General features: G+C 35.2%; 2 protein-coding genes across 2 annotated transcripts; both read left to right on the forward strand.

The window, feature by feature from the left end:
* Positions 1-555: 555 nt before the first annotated feature.
* LOC131395626 (olfactory receptor 10AG1-like) lies at positions 556-1,512 on the forward strand. The gene has a single exon (XM_058527483.1). It carries the CDS (start codon positions 556-558, stop codon positions 1,510-1,512), a length of 957 nt encoding a protein of 318 aa, XP_058383466.1.
* A 17,181-nt stretch (positions 1,513-18,693) lies between these two features.
* LOC131395627 (olfactory receptor 10AG1-like) lies at positions 18,694-19,674 on the forward strand. The gene has a single exon (XM_058527484.1). The coding sequence runs from the start codon at positions 18,694-18,696 to the stop codon at positions 19,672-19,674; it is 981 nt and encodes a 326-aa protein (XP_058383467.1).
* The last annotated feature ends 4,297 nt before the right edge of the window (positions 19,675-23,971 follow it).

A 23,971-nucleotide genomic window follows, 5' to 3' on the forward strand; every position in this document is an offset into this window, starting at 1 on the left:
ACTGAGCACCTTGCCCTTTGGTTACCTGAGATGCAGTTCACAGGGGAAAAATCAAACTAAATATGAAAGAATCATAAAAACAGATTGTAAATTACAAGGTGCCAGGCAGAAAAAACACAAATAAAAAGCAATATAGATCAGATTGATCAGGAAGGAGAAAACTTTCTCATCAGAGAATGTCACATTTTCCCTAGAGAGGTTCTTACCCTGAGACTAGGCTACCTGACACATTTTGGTCTTATTTTATTGGTGCCTGTTTTGCTGTGTTGCCCATTTATCCATATTGTTAATATGAGCAGGAAGAATAGAGTTTAAGATTACTTTCTGTTTTTACATACTGGAATTTTGTGATATTGGATTTGAAATATATTACCAAATTATTACCAAATATGTTATCAATATTACCAAAAATACAAAACAAAGAAACAAACCAAAAAAACCTGTATATCTGTCCTGTATCAGTGGATTTGAAATCATCTATTTAATATGTCTCATTTGCAGCTGGGCTCAACAGGTTGAAGTGACTTCTAAACCTTGAAATCATTCTGTTCACAGATGGGATCCACCGGACAAAATCCTGCACAGGGGAACCTCACTGCATTGGTGGGATTCATTCTGCTTGGCTTTTCTGATGTTCCTGACCTCCAGGGATTTCTTTTTGGGGTGTTTCTGATCATCTACATGATTATTCTGATGAGCAATAGCCTCATTATCATAATAACCCAGGTTGATCCTTCCCTGCAGACCCCCATGTATTTTTTCCTTAGGAACTTTTCTTCTTTGGAAATATGTTATGTGCCAGTCACTATCCCCAGATTATTAATAGATCTTTGTAGACAAAATAGAAATATTTCCTTTCTGGCCTGTGCTATTCAAATGTATTTCTTTCTCATCTTGGGAGCCACTGAGTGCTTCATTCTGACTGCAATGGCTTATGACAGGTATGTTGCCATTTGCAACCCGTTGCTCTGCCCTCTCATCATGAACAATAGGCTGCGTATCCAGTTGGCAGCTGGCTGTTGGATCAGTGGAATTCCAGTCCACACAGGGTTCACCTACCAGATCTTCTCTCTACCCTTCTGTGGATCTAACCAGTTGAATCACTTTTTCTGTGACATACCTCCAGTACTTAAGCTTGCCTGTGGGGACACTTGTATGATTAAGATGCTGATTTATGTGGTTACTGTTCTAGTTGTCACTATTCTTCTTACATTGATACTTGGATCTTATGTGAAAATAATCTCAACCATTCTGAAGCTGCCAGTAGCAAATGGACGAGACAAGGCCTTCTCTACTTGTTCTTCTCATCTCATGGTTGTGGCTTTATTCTTTGCATCAGGCATCATTACGTATTTGACACCAAAGTCCAGTCATTTAACAGGAATGGACAAATTCCTTTCTCTTTTTTATACCATCATGACACCAATGTTTAACCCTATAATATATTGTCTGAGAAACAAAGATGTTATGGTGGCACTGAGAAAATTCCTACCGAAATGGATTGTGCTATGACTCAAAAAATTCATATCTTATTTATCACCGTCTTCATACATTAATTTTGATTTTTACCCAAATTTGCTAGGAATCTTAATTATTCTGAATGAGTGACCTCTTACTTTTATCACACGTGAAATAAACTGCTGTTATTTTTAAATAGTAAATTAATCTCAAACTCAATCCAAGGTGTTAAAATATTTGAAATAGCACGTTGGAGCCATTAAAGGTTGTTGTTGCTGTTGTTGTTTTTTAAGTTTTCAGAATATTGCCTAAATTTTCTGTTTCACAAAAAGATGACTCATCTTTATATCTCCAACCCCAGCATATTGTCTGAAAAATAATACACGTCTAGTTAACTTTGTTAGATTGAAAATATAACTAATAGCAGAAGTTTAACTATCGGTGTTTTATCTGCTCATGATCAATAATTGCATTATAATCGGGAGAGGTAATACAAAGAAAGGAAGGATTTGAACCCAACAACAGTATGTACAATTGATGTGTTAAAGAAAGTTGACATTCCATCTGTTTTTATTGGTGATTCATCAGCTAATTCTCTAAAGCTGAATTCACATATGAAAAAGATGGCCACGTTATCTTAGTTTCAGAATTGTCTTCCTCTAGAATACTACTTAATCATCTTCACTTTTATTGTATTAATTAGAAAATGATTATAATTTTGATATACAGGTTTTAAATGCAGACGGCTTACAAGTTGTGGGCAGGAGTAGGAGGAAAAAATAAAGGTATTTGAGTAACTGAAACAAGGAGTTTTATATAAAACTACAAAAATGTTAGCTCTGGGCTATGTGGGAGTCATTTTCTTCCAACTCCCATCTTGAGGGAGAAATCAGTAATTTTCCTTCGTTATTTCTTTTAACAAACTTTATAGGGTCTTAATGATAAAGGAATAGCTATATAGGAAGACAAGAAAAGGTAAATTTGAACATTAAAGCAGCAAAATTTGATAAAATCCACATTAGGCATCTCTGTTCTCCTCTATTTCCTCCACATGATCTTTCATTCTCTAAACTTCCTGGCACCAACCTTTCCAAGCTCTTGGGCACAGTCACCAGGCTTCTCACAATGTTCCTTTCACAATACACAACACCCTTACTCGCCTCCACCTTCTCCATCACTCCTGTCAAATTTGTCTTCAGAGTTCTTTAGAAGGTAATGTGAGGGTGCGTATGAACAAAAAGTAGTTTTGCCCTTTTATCACTATAAAGAGATTATCAAACATATTATAAATAAGTAGATATTATAGATCTTAAATTCTGTGTGAAAGAGCTATCAAAACAAATATTAGAGGAATTATTCATTTATATATTTTTTTACTAATGTTACCTCTAGAGCTGCCTCTTCCCCAATAAGATCAGAGCTGTCTATCGTGTTTGGAATATTTAAACTGTGAAAGATCTCTGCAGCAGCAGAAGAAAGGGTGGGTATCGGTGTACACACTGTTTGTATTCCAAATTATATGTTCAGTCAGCATACAAACATCAGAATTTTATTTCCTTTTAAAATATATAATCTTAGAATTTTGTATCAGACATTATATATTGGAAATCCAGTTTGAGGAAAATGAAAGGAATAAGAATAGTCATTGAAGGGCTATGAAAATGGGGAAGCCCTTGTGTGGTCCAAAGGATTGTCCTAGTCATGTTACCACACTGAGAAGGATGGACTTGCTAGGTTCATCTTCTTGGATAAGGAGAGCAAGAATGACACACATGAATCCCTTATGAAGATGAGTGCTTGAGCTGCAAAATACTACGTGGTTTTTAGAGATATGAAACATGTTAACTTATTGGCAATTTTACCTTTGCCGACCCCGCAGAATAATGGGAAAAGCAGTAATAATTTGCTGCATTTGAACTGAGGAAAGCTTTCCAAATGTTCCTGGCAGAATGTGTCAAGGCAGGTCATCAAGTTGTGGTTATTTACCTTTACTACATCTGTCATGATAGCAACGTTTGAAACAGTCTTCTAGAGTGAAGAAACTAGACATTGTTGGAAGATGACGTCATCTAAAGCTATCAGTACAGGTTTGACTGCAGTGATGAGAAGAGGTGATAGCTGTATTACCATCAAACAATTTAGAAAGCATTTTGCCTGTGTTGATAGAAAGCAATGAGTCCTGAGACATGGAGAATGTGTAATGCTCCTACCCATAACCCTGTTATCTAACAAAAATTAGGGAAGGCAGAATCTGGAGATTCCAACATTTATGCTAGTAGAGCATCCTCAGATATTGGTTTCTGAATATAATATTCAACCTGATATGTATTGCCTGCATGAGAATATCTTTTTTTTAATGGGAAGAACCATTGTTCTGGTAGTGCTTAGTATCAAAGAGGTATTTTCCATCAATGGCAAACTCAATTTTCACCTGGGTACAAGATCACTCCTATAGAGATTTCTTTCAATGTAACACACAGAGCCAATTTTCCCAAATATAACTTTCTGGTGCCGGTCACTTACTCAAGCTCCAGAATCCTATCTGTAACTGGTGCTTCTCTGTGAATGTGCCTTTAACATTTTGCATATGATTGTTTGTTTTGGGATGTTCTTATCCTTCCTTAAATGTCTAGGTCAACATTTGAGAGTGAAGAGGCCCATTTTCCTCTGAGATTAGAGAGAATAGTTAAGTGACGTTTTGTAAGAATAAACTTGTATGAGAAATATCTTGAATATTAGAATGAAATTTCTTTACAAAACAAAGATAAGATGTCTCACACAGACTAAGAGTTGAAGAAGGAATCCAGACCCTTTGATTAGTGGGTGAATATAGGACAGAGGGTTTAGAGGCGAGGTGAGCGGTTTAGAGTTTGGTTCTTTATTGTAGATTGAAAACAATGAGAATCTACTAAAGGTTAAGGGCATGGGGAAGGGAGAGGGAAAGTGAAAACAAAGCCATTCCAAAAAGCGGGAGAACGTTCAGTTTAATTTGGGGACGAAAACGTCATTCTCAGGTTTCTGCCTTGTATTTTTTAAACCCAAATGGGCAGTGTGTGTGTGTGTGTGTGTGTGTGGAGGAATACGATAATTTGGAAGGAAGTTAGTGGGTTCAGTTTGGAACTTGCTGTCAGAATAACTAGATAAGGTCATCCTGCAAGTTTTTTCTGTTTTTTTCCCCCCCCATATAGGATACATGCTCAATCCATGAGACTGACACAATCACTGTTTTCTATGCATGCACACACACATTTCCCTGCTTTGTCTTCTGACCTTTGATGTGACTGAAACTGATAGAGGAGAGAATATATCTTATATCCCAGTGCAACCACCTCCAGCTAGGAAGCAGCCTATGGGGTGGTTTGGAGTAAACCTTTTTCAGAATTGGGGTGCCCTGGTGATCAACTGACCCTATCTCATTGTCCTTGGGTCTTTTAACCATGAATACAACAGAGAAAAGGCAGTGGAAACAAAAAGTAAGTGGCAAAGATCTAGAATCAGAGGAAGTAGAGGAGTAAAGAGCAGACAAAAGTCAACAAATAAAAGGTGAGCTGTAAGCATCATAGAGCATCATTAAAGCTGAAATCTACTAAATTAGAGAGAAAGAAACACCTACTTCTGAAGAGAAAGAAAATAACTCATTCCCAAATCTGCTGTTGTTTACGGGACTTCTGGTTGTGTTTACAAATGAGCAAAGATTTAGTTCTCCATGAGGCCTGCTGAAATGGTTTTCTGTGCTGTCTCACTTTCTGTGTCTCCCCACGGTATAGGTGGAGAGAACTTAACCAACACAAGAAGGGGTCAAGAAGGAGGTACACATTCAGATGGAGGAAAAAATGTTGGGTCTAGTTCTTCAGGCCTTTCTGATATCTTCTAAGGTCTTTGCATCCCTGTTGCTTTACCTCCAGGAAACAAATGACTTTGTCTTTTCTTGGAAACATTTTCCAACTACAGTGAAGTCAGGGAGGTGGGGGACTCTAAATATTCTTCTTCCTTTTGTGGCCCAAGAAAATACACGTATATGGGACAGGTGATAGCATGTTAATTATTCTCTCTTTTGTCTGCTGTCTTGGCCCTGAAATAATTTAGACATTCCAAAGTCTTACTTTATCATAGAGGTCGTCTTGGTCGTTTCCTACAATATCTACTGGCTCCTGTGGTTATTCAGTGATGAAACTTACTAATTAATAAATGAGAAAATATTCGACTTCTTAACTCAGCCCCATCCTTCTCACTTCAGATCTACCTGCAGAGAGGGTTTACCTGTTTTGTTCTCTGCTATATGTTAAGAAACTTGCCTCTGTGAAGAAAGTTTATAATTTCCCAGAACTTCAGGAACTGGATAGATAATTCTTTCTCACTCAGGAGTGAAAGGCTTCAAACCTACCAGGCTACATGATGAGAGTCTTGTTCTCCAATTTTTATACTTTGAGCAATAATATTGATGTTTTGATGTCAATCTATCTCTTGTCTCACTTTTCAATATGTTCTGAAATCTGGTGAGGAAAGAATAATTATAAGGATGTGTTAAAACGTTAACATATGAGAGAATCCAGAATAACTAAAGGACATGAGAGAACTGACAAGAAATAAAGAGACATTTTAAATTTGGCTTGTGCATGACTCCAACTTGATTTTTTCTTAAGGAATTCAAATATACTTTTTCAGGTTTTTTTCTTTAAAAATTATTTCAGCTATTGAACATGTAATGCATGGAGTCTTGACTGAATTGCTTTATTTATATTCACATTTTATTTAATAAGGTTTAACATGAGTGAATAGTATTTATTGAGTCCGTTACTAAACATCAGGAATTATGCTACACACTTTATAAAAATTAATTTAATTTTCATGGCATGAAAAGAAACAATTAAGCTAAAATAATTTAAGCAATTTTCCAGTCACACATAAGAATTTCTCTAGGTCTAAAGCATGCTTATATATACTGCACTAAACTACATATACACTATATTTACTACCATGCGTCTAATGATAATTCACAAGCTTTGGTATCTGAGGACTCTATTTCCAGTCTACATCATATCATATATTATCTGATCATCCTTCCATAACACAGAGGCAGAAGAGAGATGCCTAACCAACATTTATGTTTTTACTATTGTGAAAATGCCAATACCAAAGCTAAAAACTATGGAGAAGTATTTAAGCAACAAAGATTTAAGCTCATACCATGTGTCAGGGGGAAGAATTAATTGTTGAGTAAGTTAGAGGAGGAAAGATGAAGACCAGAAGACCAGGGTTTTCTTATTCTTGTCCCCTCATACTCATGTTTGTGATTCAGTCTTGAGGAGTCCCTAATATTAATTGTAATTTATCCACACCAATACAAATCCTCATCAATTAATGGGAAGACAGTATCAATTATCTCATTTTACCAATGACTAAAATGACTCATTAAAAAGTGACCCATCTAAAAGTGGCAGAAACAAGCTTAAAACCTGTGCTGTCACACTCTAAACTACTATATTGTTTTTGGATGTAGTTTATGGGCCAGAACAGATTGTAGACTTAGATTAAGTGATTCACCTGGTCTCATTGTTAAAGTCTTGTTTTAGCAACTACCAAATATGGAAAATGTGGAACTCAAGTTTGATAGTTCATGTGTGGCATACTTTTTATGCAATAGTTGCTAACCAATTCTTTAGCATCAGCATGCGAAGTAGATTTTATTGATGATTTCGTTGGGGGGAAAAGGATACATTTTATGCAGTGCACCCTCTTGTAAACTAATTTTTAAATCCTCAACTGATTTATCAGTCCACTCAAATTCCTTTTTCCTTGATGTTCTTAGGGGCTTGTTCTCTGATTCTCCCCCAATAAAGTGCTCGAATTGCATTGTTGCTTTTCCCCTGAAATCCAAGAAGTACTAAAACTGTTCCTTCTTTTGTAATTCAAATCAATTAAATCTAGTCTCAGTACTTAATGGAAACTTGTATTGCTGGCCTCTCAGAAGCACAAAGAAAATAATTACTCTTCAACGTAATAGAAAAGATCCATCTTAGAAAGTGATAAAAGATGTAAATAACTAATATTTTTCAATTACAAAATCTCACAGTGCTTTTGCAGGGAGTAAGAAAGTTAATGTTGTGAAAAAATTGGATAACTTATAAATGACAGGTGGATATGAGATTATGACAATGTTGTATTCCTGGAGTAGTCACTCGGTACTTGTGAAGAGATGGACTTTTCCTTTGCTGAGATATTAATGTGAGTTTATATTTACTGAAGGTTACTGTGCCAGGCTCTCTGCATAGTGCTCGACAAACATTATTTCATTTAATCTTTACAACATCTCAGAAGTTTGATATTATCCACCCAATTTTATTCATGAGGAAAATGAGATGCAGGGAAGTTAAGTCACAAGTTAATTACAGTTTAAAAACCTGAGTCTTAGAGAAGCAGAGCAATTTTTAATAATGACATGGAACATAATTATGGGGAACAAAAACTCCAACTCCCCTCTCAGAATCCAGTGCCAATGCTTTTACCCTCTATATGATGCCGGCCATAATATCAGTTCCCCTACATTAAACCCAGCATATATGGGGATAAAACCAAAAGCACTCATCCTCTTTCCCTGCTTCTCTAAGTTACATTCACATGGAAACATCGTTTTACCCTTGTATCCCTGAACTTTACAAGGTAGACAGAAGTTACAAATTGTTAAAAGCCCAGGTGGCCTCATGCTGGGCTCACACTGAAGTTGTGACTAATTATCCGGTCTTGAGATTTGTTACCGGGAAACTGATATCCAGAAAATATCAAGAAGCTAAAGTTTCTCAGACCTCAACTCCTTGGCTTCCTGGCACCCAAATCCACCATCCACCACAGAGATGGTTGAAGGACACCCACCTGCGATTCCCTTATCTCACCCTCCTCCTCCCTGCCAGCAGCCTCACAACGCCAAACGCAGGCTGATGGGAAAGCACCACCCAGCCAGGCCACAGGCTCCCCCTCCCTACAAACAGCTACACTTCTCAAAACCTTTAAAACCCCTTGCCTCCCATATTTTGGGGAGATGGGACAAATTTGAAAGCTCACGTCCCCTGGCTGACGTCACCCAAAATAAAAACTCTTTCCTTGCCATAAGTCTGGTGTTCTAATTTTATTTGACCCCTCTTGTGTGGTGGGTAAAGAACCTGGGTATGTGTCTGGTAACATATACTGGAAGCCTCTGCTCCCATGTTAAGGGGCTTACATAGAATTTGGATGTGAAATTCTGCAGATTACCAGGTAAATATCAAGGTTAGAGTTGCCTAGGTCACAGATACAAATAAGTGCCAGGCTACTTATTCCTTGGAGGGAAAGCTCACCTCTCTGGCGAGCTCTTAAGGAAGGTGTAGAGCTGGCTTGAAGCATGAAAAGAGGGTGAGATGATCACATGTGGCAGAAAGTAGAGAAGCATTTTAGCTCAGAGAAAATAGGAAAATGTGTAGGTGTTTGAATGCCCTTGGTACAAGCAGGAAACTATTTTGAACGGAACACCACTTTCAGTTGCAGAGAAGTTGAGGAAGTGATTCCTATTGCTATTACTAGAAACATGAATTTGGGGCACGTGTGGACCAACACAGATGCCATGGATAAGAAATTTTGAACTTTGGTGTGTGCATAGTAGTTTTTATTTTATTTTAGTATATTTTATATACAGGTTCATAAACATATTATATATATATAAATTACAGAAAACTTGAGAAAATCAATCCGGTAAAAGATTTTTAAGTCGTATATCCAAATACTTGTGTGGTGCAAAGAGCTATAAAGCTAAAAAAAAATAGATTTTGGAACAACATGGAAGTGATAATGTCTACAGGGTAGAAACAAATGTTTAAGTTTTTTAAGTATTTTGAGTGTTTTGAAAAGTAAAATATACTGTAAGGGAAGAGAAATCTTGTTGGAAAAATAAAAAGTCCTATAGTTTTATTGCTTTAGCATTTAATATCTTTCACCTCTCGTAGCCATGCTGGCCTCCGCTGCTGTTTGAATTTATCAAGCCCCTTCCAGCTCCTTCCTCTGTCTGTGTTGCTATATTGTTTTAAACACAGATATTCACATCTTTCACCCACTTACTTCTTTCCATTGTTTATCTCAATGTCATTTATCAGTAAGACCTTCCCATCCCATTTAACCAAAATTTAAATTCTCCCTCACATGACATTTCTTAAATGCTTGTCTGATTCATTTTTTTCTGCTTACCTGTTAGTGCTCTATATAGCATGTTATATATTTCTTATCTTGCTTACTGTCAATCTTCTTCACTAGACTCTAGACACTATTAAGAAAGCAACTTATTGCTATGTTTAGTGCTTTATCTCAGTGATTAAAAAGCATCTGCTATATTGTAAGGGTTAAAAAATATTTATTTAATAAATTAATAAAAATATATCTACATAGATATATAGAGAAAAAAGTTTATTTCAGTCTAAATGTAGCAATTTAAAGTGTAGTTTTCTATTTATTACTTTTTTGGGTGATTTTGTTTACTAGATAGGCTTTAACAAATTAAACAGAAATATTCATAAAAATTATAAAAGCTATTTCTTGTTATTGAGAGGACACCTCTCTTTTAGATGTCTCTCTCTCTATATATACATGTATATGCACACACGTACATAAGTTTCTGACTTTATTGGTAAGAGAAAACAAAATAAGAGGTGAAAATAATGCATGTATATGAAGCCGTCAAGAATTAATGAGTAAGTGGTGAATGTGTGCAGAATATAATCACACACTGGAGATCTGGAAGAGCGGAACACTGACATCATTCTCTCAATACATGTTCTACAAAAAATTCATTTACAAGGGGAAAAGTCTTCATGTGGTCCAAATTAATTGTCCAAGAGTATCAGGGATCTGATTCCATATCATGTAAAAAGTTTACGAATTGATCTAAGAAAGAAGTGTGAGTGAATAATAGAGGTCTTTTCATTGTTTTCTGCTTTGCTAACTGTATACCAACTGCTATACTAACTGTCTACCAATAAGGAAGAGTATTAGCAATTATTTTATTTCTCCAAAATGTCAATCCCAATGAAAAAAGTGCAATTCAGTTTGCCAGTTGCAATTCATATATCAATGACAGTGTTTTCTAGTCATCTAATCATGGATGCATTATTTGATGTTTTTTCTAAATAACGGTTACCAAGCAATAACAGAAGAAATACTTTGTGTTTTGCTTAAACTGTAGCTTAAATTTCTCTACATTTTTTCTGAAAAGATGAAGTGATTGAAATTATCTTCTGCCTTAAATCAATTCAATTATCATGACTTCAACTTTATATATGCTTACATGCTGAGGGCTATGGTAAACAACATGAATACTATATCAAAAATCTCTGGACTAAATCATACACACACACACACACACACACACACAAAAACACATGCATATGCACAATATTATGTAACAAAAAATGTTCAGGTTATGGATGTGAATACATTGGATAGATATTATCTATACTGTTAAGATACTTGATATAGTCTTCATCCAGCAGAAGAGCCTGCAAAATTTTTCTTGAAGAGAGCAAAAGTAAGTATTTTAGGCTTTATGTGACAATATTACATAGGTATTTATATAACATTTTGAAGTATAATCCTTTTAAATTATAACTTTTGTAAAAAATATTCTTAGCCAGCCGAGGCTTAGTCATTAAAAACAAATAAAAGACACAAAGAATAAGCAAGTAAAAATGGAAAAAACAATAAAGTCAGTAGTCTTTATTTTGTATTCTCAAAGAGAGAAATGATCTAGGTACTTGAGATAATAGAGATAAATGATAAAAATGAGATAATGTCTGAGAAGCAGTTACCACACTATTTCGCACAAAATATACGTATTTAGTAATATCAGATTTCATTTGCTTTCTCCATTTAGCTAAAGACTTCATAATATTCCCAGGAATCTCAGGGCTACTCTCTGCCTTGGCTTCCTAACATCTTCAGACATGTCTGAGAGGGGATTTATAATCACATATTTGAATAATAGTCACTTCTTATGGTATTTTTAAATGGGGATTACTAAAATAAGAAAATCATTTAAAAAAGGAGTGGAACTTGAAATATCTAGTCAGCTGGAAAGTGTTTTTGGATTTGAGTCATTTCTAGGAAACCTATAATAAAAATATAATCTACTCAATATTTACATAATAAATCAAGCAACTTATATGTAGCTGGAAAATGGAATAGAGAATTTCTTGTGTTGAAATAAGAGAACTACAGTATGTTTTGAAGTATAGTGTAATGAGTAAGCAATATGTTTGGTGAAATATCTTTATGTAAAGATAATAAAATAAGCTCTTCAAAATGAAAATATGACACCAGAAATGTGCATCAAGAACATCCTATTTCCAGCCTGCTAAGACACTAATACCAGAATAGGCCTTCCACCATGAGCAAAGATAAAAGAGGACGAATTATATGAGACAACTGTACTTAGGCATTGCACATAAGATAAAAGGATTGTGATACCTGACAAAGGTGTATTAGTTTTCTATTGTTGCATAACAAATTACCAATTTTTTTTTTTTTTTTGTGAGGAAGATCAGCCCTGGGCTAACATCCTGCCAATCCTCCTCTTTTTGCTGAGGAAGACTGGCCCTGGGCTAACATCTGTGCCTATCTTCCTCCACTTTATATGGGACACCGCCACAGCATGACCTGACAAAGCGGTGTCTCGGTGCGCACCCAGGAACCAAAGCCAGACCACGAGCAGCAGAGCGCATGCACTTAACTGCTATGCCACAGGGCCGGCCCCCAAATTACCAAAAATTTAACAGCTTAAACACACACACACACTCACACACATTTACTGTCTCACAGTTTCTGTGGGTGAGTAGTAGTCTACACATTAATTAGCCTGATCCTCTGCTTAGAATCTCACAAGATTTCAATCAAGATGTTAGCCAAGGCTGCAGTCTCATCTTAAGGCTTGAGTGGGGAAGGATTCATTTTTATTGGCAGAATTCAACTCCTTACAGTTGTAAGACTGAAGATTTTATTTCTTGCTAGCAGTTGGCTAATGAAACCCTCACCTCCTAGAGGTTCCTCTCTGATTCTCCCCACATAGGCCTCTCAATATAGGCAGCCCACACTATAAAAGCTTACTTATCAAACCAGCATGGACAATAGAGTCTCCTACCAAGATGGATGTCAGGATCTTAGGTAATGAAATCATGTAATCATATACATCCTATTATCTTTGCCATATGCTTAGACTATTAGCAAGTCACATGACTACCTACACTAAATTGCCTGGCATTGTCCAAAGGTACAGCTATCAGGAGGCAGGGACCATGGGGCCACCTGAAGAGTCTGTCCACCAGAGAAGGGAAATTTGCAATGTTAATCCTATGATCACTCTAGCTATGAGCCTCGAGATAATTTCCTGATCAAAGTACAGATGAACTGGAATCAAAGAAGAACCCAGATGTGCCGTCGAACTGAGGAGGCAGAAATCAGCATTCAAGGCAACTAAAATGGCTATGGTCTGTTTACGGAGCATAAAAGATGAGGGAGCTTAGTGCTGGCTGGGGGGAAGATAGACTTGAATGAAGTGTGCCAGAGAGAACATCATTGGAAGAAGGATGGGGTATGCATATGCTGGAGAAGGCTACAGAAGGCTTTTAAGAAAATGACTGCGATGTGGTTGGGGAAAGAATGGAGATACTAATGATAAAACATAGCTCAGAGACACTGGAATTGCATCTTACCCAGAACGCTTAAGACTTTAATAGTATCTCAGGCAGCCATCTGAGTCATCAGAAGTTCTGGGGTTTTGGAATAAGACCTTTTCCTTAAAGTGAGGTCTTTTCATTTTTTCTTTTTCTTTGTTTTATTTTTTTGAGGATGATTGGCCCTGTGCTAACATCTGTTGCCAATCTTCCTCTTTTTCTTTTTTCTCTCCAAAGCGGCAGTACCTAGTTGCATATAAAGTTGTAGAGCTATAGCTCTTCTATATTGGCCACTGCCTCAGCATGGCTTGATGAGTGGTGAGTAGGTCCACCCCCAGGATCTGAGCAGGCAAACCCCAGGCTGCCAAAGTGGAATGCGTGAACTTAACTGCTATGCCGTTGGGCTGACCGCTAGAGTGAAGTCTTTAGCCTTCTCAAGACCCACTCTAGAAAAAGTTGAAATCTAAGCCTCAACAACATCTGTAGGGAAGACAGAATTTATATGTCAAATTCCCCAAGTTATTTGGACCTGGGAAACACCATAGGCTTTTGACAACTTTACACTAACAAAATATAAAACCCAGACTTTATGAGTCAAAATGATCTTACAATAATAATGGCTTGTTACACAAATTAACAATCTTCATAGGAAGATACCAGAACCCAGAGTTTCTACAATGTATTATTGACAATTTAAAATATCAGTAAAAGTTACAGGACAAGAAAAACTCAGGAAAGCTAAAACATAAACAAGAAAAAAGGAATCAATTGAAAATGACCCCAAGATATCTCAGATAATAGATTTAGCAAAGACTTTTAAACATGTCTTATAAGCATAGGCAAAGACTTAAAAAATATATTACTAAATAGAAAATTGAGTAAACAGAGAGTTTCAGCAGAGAAATAAAAATCTAATAAAGAACCAAATTAAAATTCTAGAGTGAAAGATAAAATGAGAGGAAGTGAAATGTAACTGAAAAGTAAGTGAAATGAAAAAATGCTGTGATTAGATTCATAGCAGTTTGTGATGTTAAAAAAATATCAGTGAACTTTAATTCAAATTACTGGAAATTATACAACCCAAAAAAGTCTTTTAAAAAATGATTAGAGGAAAAAGATTAGAGCCTCAAGGACAGGCAGATCAGTATCAGATGGTCTGAAATATGCATAACTGAAAGCCTAGTGTAAGAAAATAATAATAATGGCAGCAACTTTTCAAATTTAATGGAAAACATCAATATACGTATCCCAGTGAATCCTAGTAGAATGAATCAGAAAGAAAATCCATCTATGTACATCGTATTGAAACCACTGACTATTTCAAACTAAAATAATGGTATAGTAACGAGGTTTATAATATAGACACAGGCAAAATAGATGATATCAGTAACACAAAGAATGAAACTTGAGGAAATGGAATTGCACTGTTATAAGATTATCACATTTGTGGAGTGAGTTGGGAAGTGGATATTGTGAAACAGGAAGGATGGAGTGGAATGTGGAAAGTGGAAGCATCAGTTGTAAAGGACGAAGATTAAAGTGGAACAGTTTTAACTCTAGGTAAACTTTGATAAGTTAAAGATGCATATTTTTAACTGTTAGCCCTGAAACAATCATGCAAAGACAATAAAAAGCAGTATATATAAAAAGGCAGGGAAAGAAATAAAATGGAAAAAATAAAATAACCTTAAAATTGGCAGAAGACAACAAAGTAGTAAAGCAAAAGAAAACAATGGAAAGAAAAAGCAAATAGTGGTGTACCATGACGACGTTAAATACTTATGGACAAAGCAGCCCAATTAAAAGGTAGACATTAAAACAAAAAAGCAGAGCACAGATACATGCTGCCAAATTGAGCTGCACTTTAAACAGATAGACAAAATCGAGTTGAAAGTAAAAGAAATGAAAAAGTTACGTATTTTACACATAACAGGTTGTTAAATATTTTTTGAATTGAGCAAGGATGGGGAAAAGAAAAAAATGAAAGAAGAAGGAGTAAGGAAAAGATATACATACAGTAGATTATAAGGAGATGACGATGGAGGCGTGTGTAGAGCATAAAGCAGACATCCATCAAAAGTAAAATCAGAAGCACAGACAACTGTGAAAGGAAACTGTTGAAAGCAGGAACCAATGTATAAGTAGTAGTAAGATGGAATAAAAAGTATCAGACAGTAGCATGCACTGCATACAGCATATAGTCCTGGGTATCTGCTGGGGATTGGTTCCAGGAGCCCTGTGGATACCACAATCTGCGGTTGCTCAAGTCTTTTATATAAAATGATGTAGTATTTGCATGTAACGTACGCATATCCTCCCATATACTTTAAATCATCTCTAGATTACTTATACTACCTGATACAACGTAAATGCTATGTAAATAGTTGTTGTACTGTATTGTTGGGAATAATGACAAGAAAAATTCTGTACGTGTTGAGTACAGATGCAACCATGGTAGGCCTTTCCATTGGCAGATGGCTGAATCCCAGAATTCGGAACCGGGGATATGGGGAATGGGCTGTATATTGCTTCCCTACTTCATCCATAAACAAACATGACGTCAGATGGTAATAAGAATATTTTCCAGCTTCAGCCAGGGGTCCTTTGTCAGATTTTTTCCCACTGATGCAGTGTTGTGTAAAGGAAAATAAAAATAGAAAAAGAAAATGCATCTTCTCTTTTTTGGCCATAGGGGGCTTGTGTCAAGCCTATTTATAGTCCTCAAATTCTCACTAGGTGTAAATTGAGCTTTTAGGTATTCCTTTCCTATGAAGAACATGTGATTGAGTCACCTGGCCAAAACTCAGTGTATTACACGATCAGTTAGTCATAAGGTTCCCATTGGCCCCTGCTATCTGATAAGCACTGGCCGTGAAACCAGTGGGGATAGCAGGGGCGCATTATTTAGAGTCAGAAAACACAAATTCCTTGTTCTGCCCATTAGTATCTAATTCTACCTCCCTGGCAATGGAGTTGGAGGACGCTTTGTCCCAGCCAGTGGAGGTCAGAGATCTGGAAACACCTATCATCTCCAAAACCAAGTATAGTGAAAGAATTCAGGGAGACTATAACCTCCTGACTAAGGAAAAATGCTGATGACGAAGTTGGAAGAAATATTCTCCCATCAGAGTGAAGATGAGCAGAGTCTCTGGCATGTTAATGACTCTGTTACAGAAACAATGGCAAATTGATATTGAAACAAAACTTGTCAACAGTAAAGTAGCAATTTAGGGCTGGAAATATTAGGTTCATGCTTGAAGTCATTCTCCCCATAAACAGCATGGAGGAAGGTTGAAAATGAGAAATGTTAAATTATTAAATGCTGCAATAAGAAAGAGGAACTTGTAATTTTTAAGAACATGATGTAATCCATGTAGAAATAGAAGTATAATGATGTATACCTGAAACTTATACAGTGTTAGAAACCAACGTTACCACAATAAACAAACAAAAAACTTTATAGATAATACTTGTTAATCCTTGTTTATAGGGTTCAACAATGAGCTAGGTTTGTCTATGCAGGGGCTTCCACAGTGTCTGAGAGAAAATCATAATTTGAACAAAGTAGTCTTAGTTTTTATAATAAAGAATTGCCTTTGTCTTCATAAAATTTACCCCACATCCGCAAATGTCTACTTCTACAAAGCAATTGAGAAAGATGAGGGAATAGGTAGAACATGTCCAGAGGATGCTAATAAAGCATGATTTGCTGAAAAAGTCTATTCAGAGGAATTACAGAAAATAAAACAAGACAGGTAAGGAATCAACAGATAAGGAATTTGAACATTTTCCTGCAGGTGATATCAGACAATTAAGAGTGATTCATCTTCTGGGACATCCATGCTCTCTGACTGTATTTGGGAAATGAAGAGTGTATAAAACTATATTTGATTGAGAGACTGCAGGAAACTCTGGTCTACCATTGAAGAATTGTTTGGAAAAACACACCAAATTAATTGCAAACGGGAGCATTTAACTAGCAATTTAGAAGTAAAGAGGGAAAAGAGGTATTCCCACAGGGAAGAAGTGACTACTTCATCTGTAAAGAGCACTTGTTCTTTAAAAAGGAAGTTAAGTTCCTGTTTAAAAATGGTCTAGATCCTAACCAATTTAATATTTAAAAATATAAAAATGTCATCAATGAGAAATAAGCGGCTTCACCAAAATTGTAAAAGGTAAATATGAACTATTGATATGTTGATATTCTATTTCAATTCAAAACAATTTTTAAATTTCAGGATCAAGATTCAAGAAATAATATTAAACAAGTAAGATCATATTATGAAATATGTTGGTCAAAAATGCATTCATTATTTAAGACAGCACCTGTAGATTTCTGATTTTCTGAATTAAAAAGTTAAGTAATTAGTTTGAAGCATTTGAAGTATATAAATCCCTAATTTGTCTATTATTAACAATTATAATAGTCCTAAAATTATTCATTTTAAGAAATAATCTAGTAAGGAAACTATAATTAAAGAGTGATGTATTATAATGAAATTAATTAAACATAGTTTCCTATACTGATAATAAAGTAAATGTTGCCATTATAAATAAAAGAATTTCTATGAGAAAGACTCTCCTTTTATTAGGAAATATCCTTCTACTGGAGAAAATATGAAGCATTTATTTCTCCCAATTTATAATTTCCTGGAAAAAAATATTTGGTTCAACTTTTTAGGCCCATATCCTAATAGGTGTTTATATTACCCAGTCAAATCAGATCATAAATAAGGCAGGAGTTGAACACAATATCTGACTACATTTGTGAAACTTTTTATATATTGATTTTACTTCTTCCTAAAAATTGGTCAAAATAAAGAAATATGACCAAATATTATTAGGATTAAAAATAGATAAATGCCAAAAAGTTGTGTTTTTTAAGCAATAAAATCTATTTTAGTTCAACACATTAGAATGAGAATTACTAGAAACTTATTACTTTGAAAATTAAAGATTTGGCTTTTATAGCCTCTTATTTTTAATTACCGTCTTTCACTTCATAGAAAATAAGCAATTCTAATAATAATTTCTACTTTTAATTTAATTCAGAATCATATACAGAGTAATGTGTTAGGGAAGAGACTCGTGCTGTATTCTTTATAGAATGAATCATGAGATGTAATGTCAAGGTTAGAAAAGACGTACCTGTGAATAGTCAGTGGAACATTATGTTAGATTTCATAGGTCAGATATTATACTATGGACTAGATTGATTGGAAAAAATTCATGGATGTCGGTCAATTGATAGTTAATTGAGTTGGGATTTTGACTGGAAGAAATAGTTCGTCTGCAATCTCCCTTCTCACACTGTTATGTTAAGTAAAAATGTATAGCTATATGTATCTTATTGGTATAATTAGAATGCAAATCTAACATTATAAATCATTTAAGCACTTTATTTATGGATTTAATTTTTTTTATGCAGATGAGTTCATAGCTCCTGGTTTCACATCAAATCGCACAGAATCATAGAATAAAAGTGCCAGAGAGTAATTTAGTAATTATAAAGACCAAAGCCCATGTCCCAATCCAATTATAAAAGAGGAAAATGCAGCCAGAAAATGTAAGCCCAAGGAGAGAAAATAATTTGGAAATTACAGAAACAAATTTCACTATTCTGGTGGAATTTGTTCTCTTGGGCTTTTCTGATATTCCCAAATTCCACTGGTTTCTTTTTGGAGTGTTCTTGGTCATCTATATGATTATCCTGTTGGGAAATGCTATTATTATCCTAATAACAAGAGTAGATTCCACTCTTCAGACCCCCATGTATTTTTTCCTCAGCAATTTTTCCTTCCTAGAAATCTGTTATGTATCTGTCACACTTCCCAGAATGCTCACGGACCTTTGGACCCAGAAAGGAACTATTTCTTTTTTTGCCTGTGCTGCACAAATGTGCTTCTTCCTTATGCTGGGAGCCACCGAGTGTTTCCTTCTGGCCATGATGGCCTATGACCGCTATGTGGCCATTTGTAACCCTCTGCACTACCCTCTTGTCGTGAACTACAATGTCTGTGTCCAGCTGGTGGCTGTCTCCTGGATCAGTGGAGTTCCAGTTGGGATAGGGCACACATGCCAGATTTTCTCTCTGCCCTTTTGTGGTTCCAACCAAATCAACCACTTCTTCTGTGACATCCCCCCATTACTGAAGCTGGCTTGTGGAGACATTTTTGTGAATGAGATGGTGATCTACATGTTTGCTGTATTGTTTGTCACTGTTCCCTTTATGTTGATACTTAGGTCCTATAGCAGAATTATCTCTACCATCTGGAAGCTGCCGTCAAACACAGGACGGACCAAAGCATTTTCAACTTGCTCTTCCCACCTCATAGTTGTAGTTTTATTCTATGGATCAGCCACTGTCACCTATTTAAAACCTAAATCCAACCAGTATGAAGGAACAGACAAACTGCTCTCTCTTTTCTATACCGTTTTGACCCCAATGTTTAATCCTCTGATATACAGTCTGCGGAACAAAGATGTTAGAGAGGCACTAAGAAAATTTCTTCTCAAATTATCAGCATTGTGAGACATTTGAACTAACAGAAATTATTGTTTTACATATTTAATTTGTATGTAGATTTAATTGAAATCTACTTTTCACTACTGTCTTAAATTTTTAAGTAAGCTAATGACGTAATTTCCTTTAGTAAACCCTTGTGTTCTCAGAGTTGTGACAATTGTGTTCATTTATTTAGTAGTTTTACTTTTAAAGATCAATGTCCTCTTCACTGTAAACTAGTAAATAGAGATGTGTAAATAAACAAGATGATGTGATATGTAGTATGTTCTATAATTGAAATCATACCGTTTTTTATTCTTTCACTGATACCTTTCTAGACATTATCTTAACATTCTCTATTAAAGAGATAAAACATCTTTAGATGCTACAGAGTCATTACTAAATGATTCCTTTATAGAAATAAAAGCTTAAGTGCATAAGGATATATGTATAAGAAGGACTAATACAAACAATGAATGTGTAATATAATGTTTATTGAAGCACTTTTTTTCTGAGCAAAAAAACTGGAAAAATGAATGCTTATATTGAAAAATATTTTAGTAAATATGGTGCATAAACATAACAAACACTTATGGAGTCTTTAAAAAGACCGTTACACATATACGGTAATGGCCCCCAATATACCGTTCCTTCTTGTATCCATGCCTTTTGGTCATCCCTTGATTCTTGATTTAGCCATGTGATTGTCTTTGGTGAGTACGTCATTAGTAAACATAAACAGCACTTGGGCATTAGGACGTGTCTTCTCTAGCAATGGAAATCTTTCCACCACTCTGTCAAGAATATCAAACTAGACTCCTGGACAATGAGAAGGAAAACAGAAAGAAGCCACAGCTCATATATAAACCATATATCGATGAAATCAAATTTAAACAGACTTACAATCTCTATTTTAAATGTTGTTCAAAAGATTATTCAACATTCTCTACTAGATCTTTTTATTTTTATTTTTTTGGTGAGGAAGATCAGCCCTGAGCTAACATCCATGCTAATCCTCCTCTTTTTGCTGAGGAAGACCGGCTCTGAGCTAACATCTATTGACAATCCTCCTCCTTTTTTTCCCCAAAGCCCCAGTAGATAGTTGTATGTCATAGCTGCACATCCTTCTAGTTGCTGCATGTGGGACGCGGCCTCAGCATGGTCAGAGAAGTGGTGTATCAGTGCGCGCCCGGGATCCGACTGGGCCGCCAGCAGCCGAGCGCGCGCACTTCACTGTACGCCACTGGGCAGGCCCCTGCTTTTTTTTTTTATTGTGTCTATACAAGATGATGGATGCTAACTAATCTTATTGCATAATCATTTTAAGTCAAATCATTATGCTATACAACTAAAACTTGCAGACATGCAAATGAACACTCATGGACACAAACTGAAATAACGTACAGCCAGCAAGCTCATGCTTCAAGAATTTTCCAGGCAGAAGGAGTATAACAGACGGAAACATGGGTCTAGACAAAGAAATAAAAAACATAAAAAAATGTAAAAATGAAGGTAAGTATAAAATATATTGAGTTTTTAATTTTAATTACTTCAAAAAATGAATGACAAGAAAAACTATGCTGATGAATTGTAAGTTTAAATATTACATAAAAGTAAAATTTATGACAAAATAATACAAAGAATGGCTAAATGTGATTTGTCAGTGTTTTGTTGAGAATTTTTACATCTGTATTCATAAGAGTTAACAGCCCATTTACCATTTGTTTTCTTTACTTGTGATGTCTTTGTCTGGCTTGACATCAAGGTAATACTGATGTCACAGAATGAGTTGATAAGTGTTTCCTCTTCTATTTCCTGGAATAAGCTATGAAAGAGTGGTAGCGATTCTTTTCTAAATGGTGGAATTCACCAGTGAAACCATCTGGGCCTGCGCCTCCTCCTTGGTATCTACCCAAGATAATTGAAAGCATATGTACAAAAAAGTGCATAAGCATTATGGGTAATAGTCAAAGAGTGGAAACAACTCAAATGTCCATCAACTGATGAATGGATGAACAAAAAATAGTATCTCCACACAAAGGAATATTGTTGGGCAATAAAAAGAAATGAAGTACTGATAGATGCTACAACATAGATGAACCTCAAAAACATATTTCTAAGAAGTTAGGTGATCAAGACCACATATTGCATGATATGATTTACATTAAATGCCCCAAATAGGCAAATCTATAGAAAGAGAAAATGTGTTAGCGGTTCCTAGGTTTGGGGGTGGGAGAATGGGGAATGACTGTTAGTCAGCGCAAGCTCTCATTTTGGAATGACGAAAATTCACAACTCTTTACACATACCAAAAATTGTGTCTTAAGCCTTATCTAGTTCTAAAAATCATTTGCATTTGATAAGGGAAAAAAAGATCATATGAAACAAACAAACAAAAAGTGAAAAGATCCCATAAAAATACAGCAGTAAGAGAGAGAGAGGATAGAAAGAATATACAGACAAAGAAAGTAGAACATGCGTATGAATTGATCCTTCACAGAAGAAAACAAAGCCAAAGTGACAGCAGAAATATCACAAGCCATGATCAAGAATTCTTTTCTGAATTGAAAGAAGATTTGAAACTTCCTATTGGAAGAGTCCATTATGTTCTACGTCAGCAAGGGATGATCAGCACTAAATTATATGTATTAAGTCAGTATTTCCTATACAGGATCAGAGCAAACAACTTCATTACTTTTAAGGACTGGGAAAATAAATTGACAACACATTTTTCAAAAGCAATACTTCATGTCAAGATAAAATGGAATCAAGGAAACTGAAAAAAAACATGAAAATGAATGTAAGATTAAAGGTAGCAAAACTGAAATTTAAGTGTCAACTACTCATGTCAATATTTCTCATAGTAGGAAACCAAGAGGCTGTATCTAAAAAAGGACAGTGGGGGTAATATAAAGGTGATTTTTAAATGTGTTTGTATGACCGTGTATATATGCTTGTGTATGCCTCTGTGTGTTACGATGCATATTTGTAACATGGACATTATGACAGAGCAAAGACTAAATATATATTTAGCAATAATTAAAAATACACCTAGCATACCTTAAAAAAAAAAAAAAGACCTTCAGTATAGTCTTTTAAATGCAAATATATTATGAATTGTTTCCAAAATGTCAAAATAAAAGCCCCAGCAATGATATATTTAGGCAATACACATGAAAAGAAAGCATTGGTTCTAATGTTGATATCAAGAAACACAGAATGCAAGAATAGCATCAAACTAAATTAAAAATGGATATTCTGTAATGATAGACTGTAATTCACAATGAAGACTTAGCAGTAAGTGTTATCTATGCAAAAAGTATTGTAGCAACAAATATCTTAAATCAGGAAATTTCTCATCTGGGAGATGCAAAGACAAACATAGAAACATTTTAACATTAGGAAAACCTACCACACCTCTATTATTTTTAGTCAACCAAACATTAATGAGGACATAGCAGAATTACTACCCAGGCAATAAGATGGTTTTTACAGATAAGGATGTATTATACATTAGCCGCAATAAGAGAAGATTCCCCTTCTTTTCAAGAGTATGTGCAGCATTTGTGAAAAATGTCAATATTAGCAAAAAATAAGGTCTGAATACAGAAAAGAACACATACTGCATTCTGTTTTGAAATAAATGACAATTTAAAAAAATTTTTCAAAATATTCCATTTAGCCATTTAAAAATAATTAAACTGCTCCTAATTCAAAGAGAAACTAGGAAAAAGTCAGAAATATTGCTACTGAAAGTGTGAGAGTAAAATATGTGGGATGCCACTGACATGATGTCACTGGAAAATCCACATCCAAATCAGAAAGTTAAAAAAGAACAGCGAAGTAGACCAATGGAAGGAAGAGGACAAACTTAAAAGGGAAAAACAAACCAGATAGTCTAAAAAAAATAACAAATATTTAAATGAAAAATGCCATCTCTGTTTCATATATATCTCTAAAGTGAATTAAACTGTTTTTGACAGTATGCTGCCTAAAATATTCACTCATTAAGGGAATATTTATTGAGCAACAATATGTGCCAGACATGGTTCCAGACTCTGGAAAATAGATTAGACAATAAATTAAATATAAATTAAAATGCATATTATGTAAAATAATGATAAGCACAATGGGAAAATTTAAGAAAGATGGAATATGAGGGGATACAATGGGGATAAATTGCAATTATTATAACATAGTCAATGAGATCCTCACTAGTAAGAGACATGGAAAGGAGAGAATCATGTGAATAGCAGTGTGCAAATGAAGCCGGCTATCTGAGGGGTACTGTAGGTATTAAACCAATTTGCTGTTTTTCCTGTTT

The sequence above is a fragment of the Diceros bicornis genome, chromosome 31 (assembly GCF_020826845.1).
Source record: "Diceros bicornis minor isolate mBicDic1 chromosome 31, mDicBic1.mat.cur, whole genome shotgun sequence".
Taxonomy (NCBI): Eukaryota; Metazoa; Chordata; class Mammalia; order Perissodactyla; family Rhinocerotidae; genus Diceros; species Diceros bicornis.

Coding starts and splice junctions, on each gene's coding strand:
- LOC131395627 (XM_058527484.1), top strand. CDS start 18,694: ATGCAGCCAGAAAATGTAAGCCCAAGGAGAGAAAATAATTTGGAAATT.
- LOC131395626 (XM_058527483.1), top strand. CDS start 556: ATGGGATCCACCGGACAAAATCCTGCACAGGGGAACCTCACTGCATTG.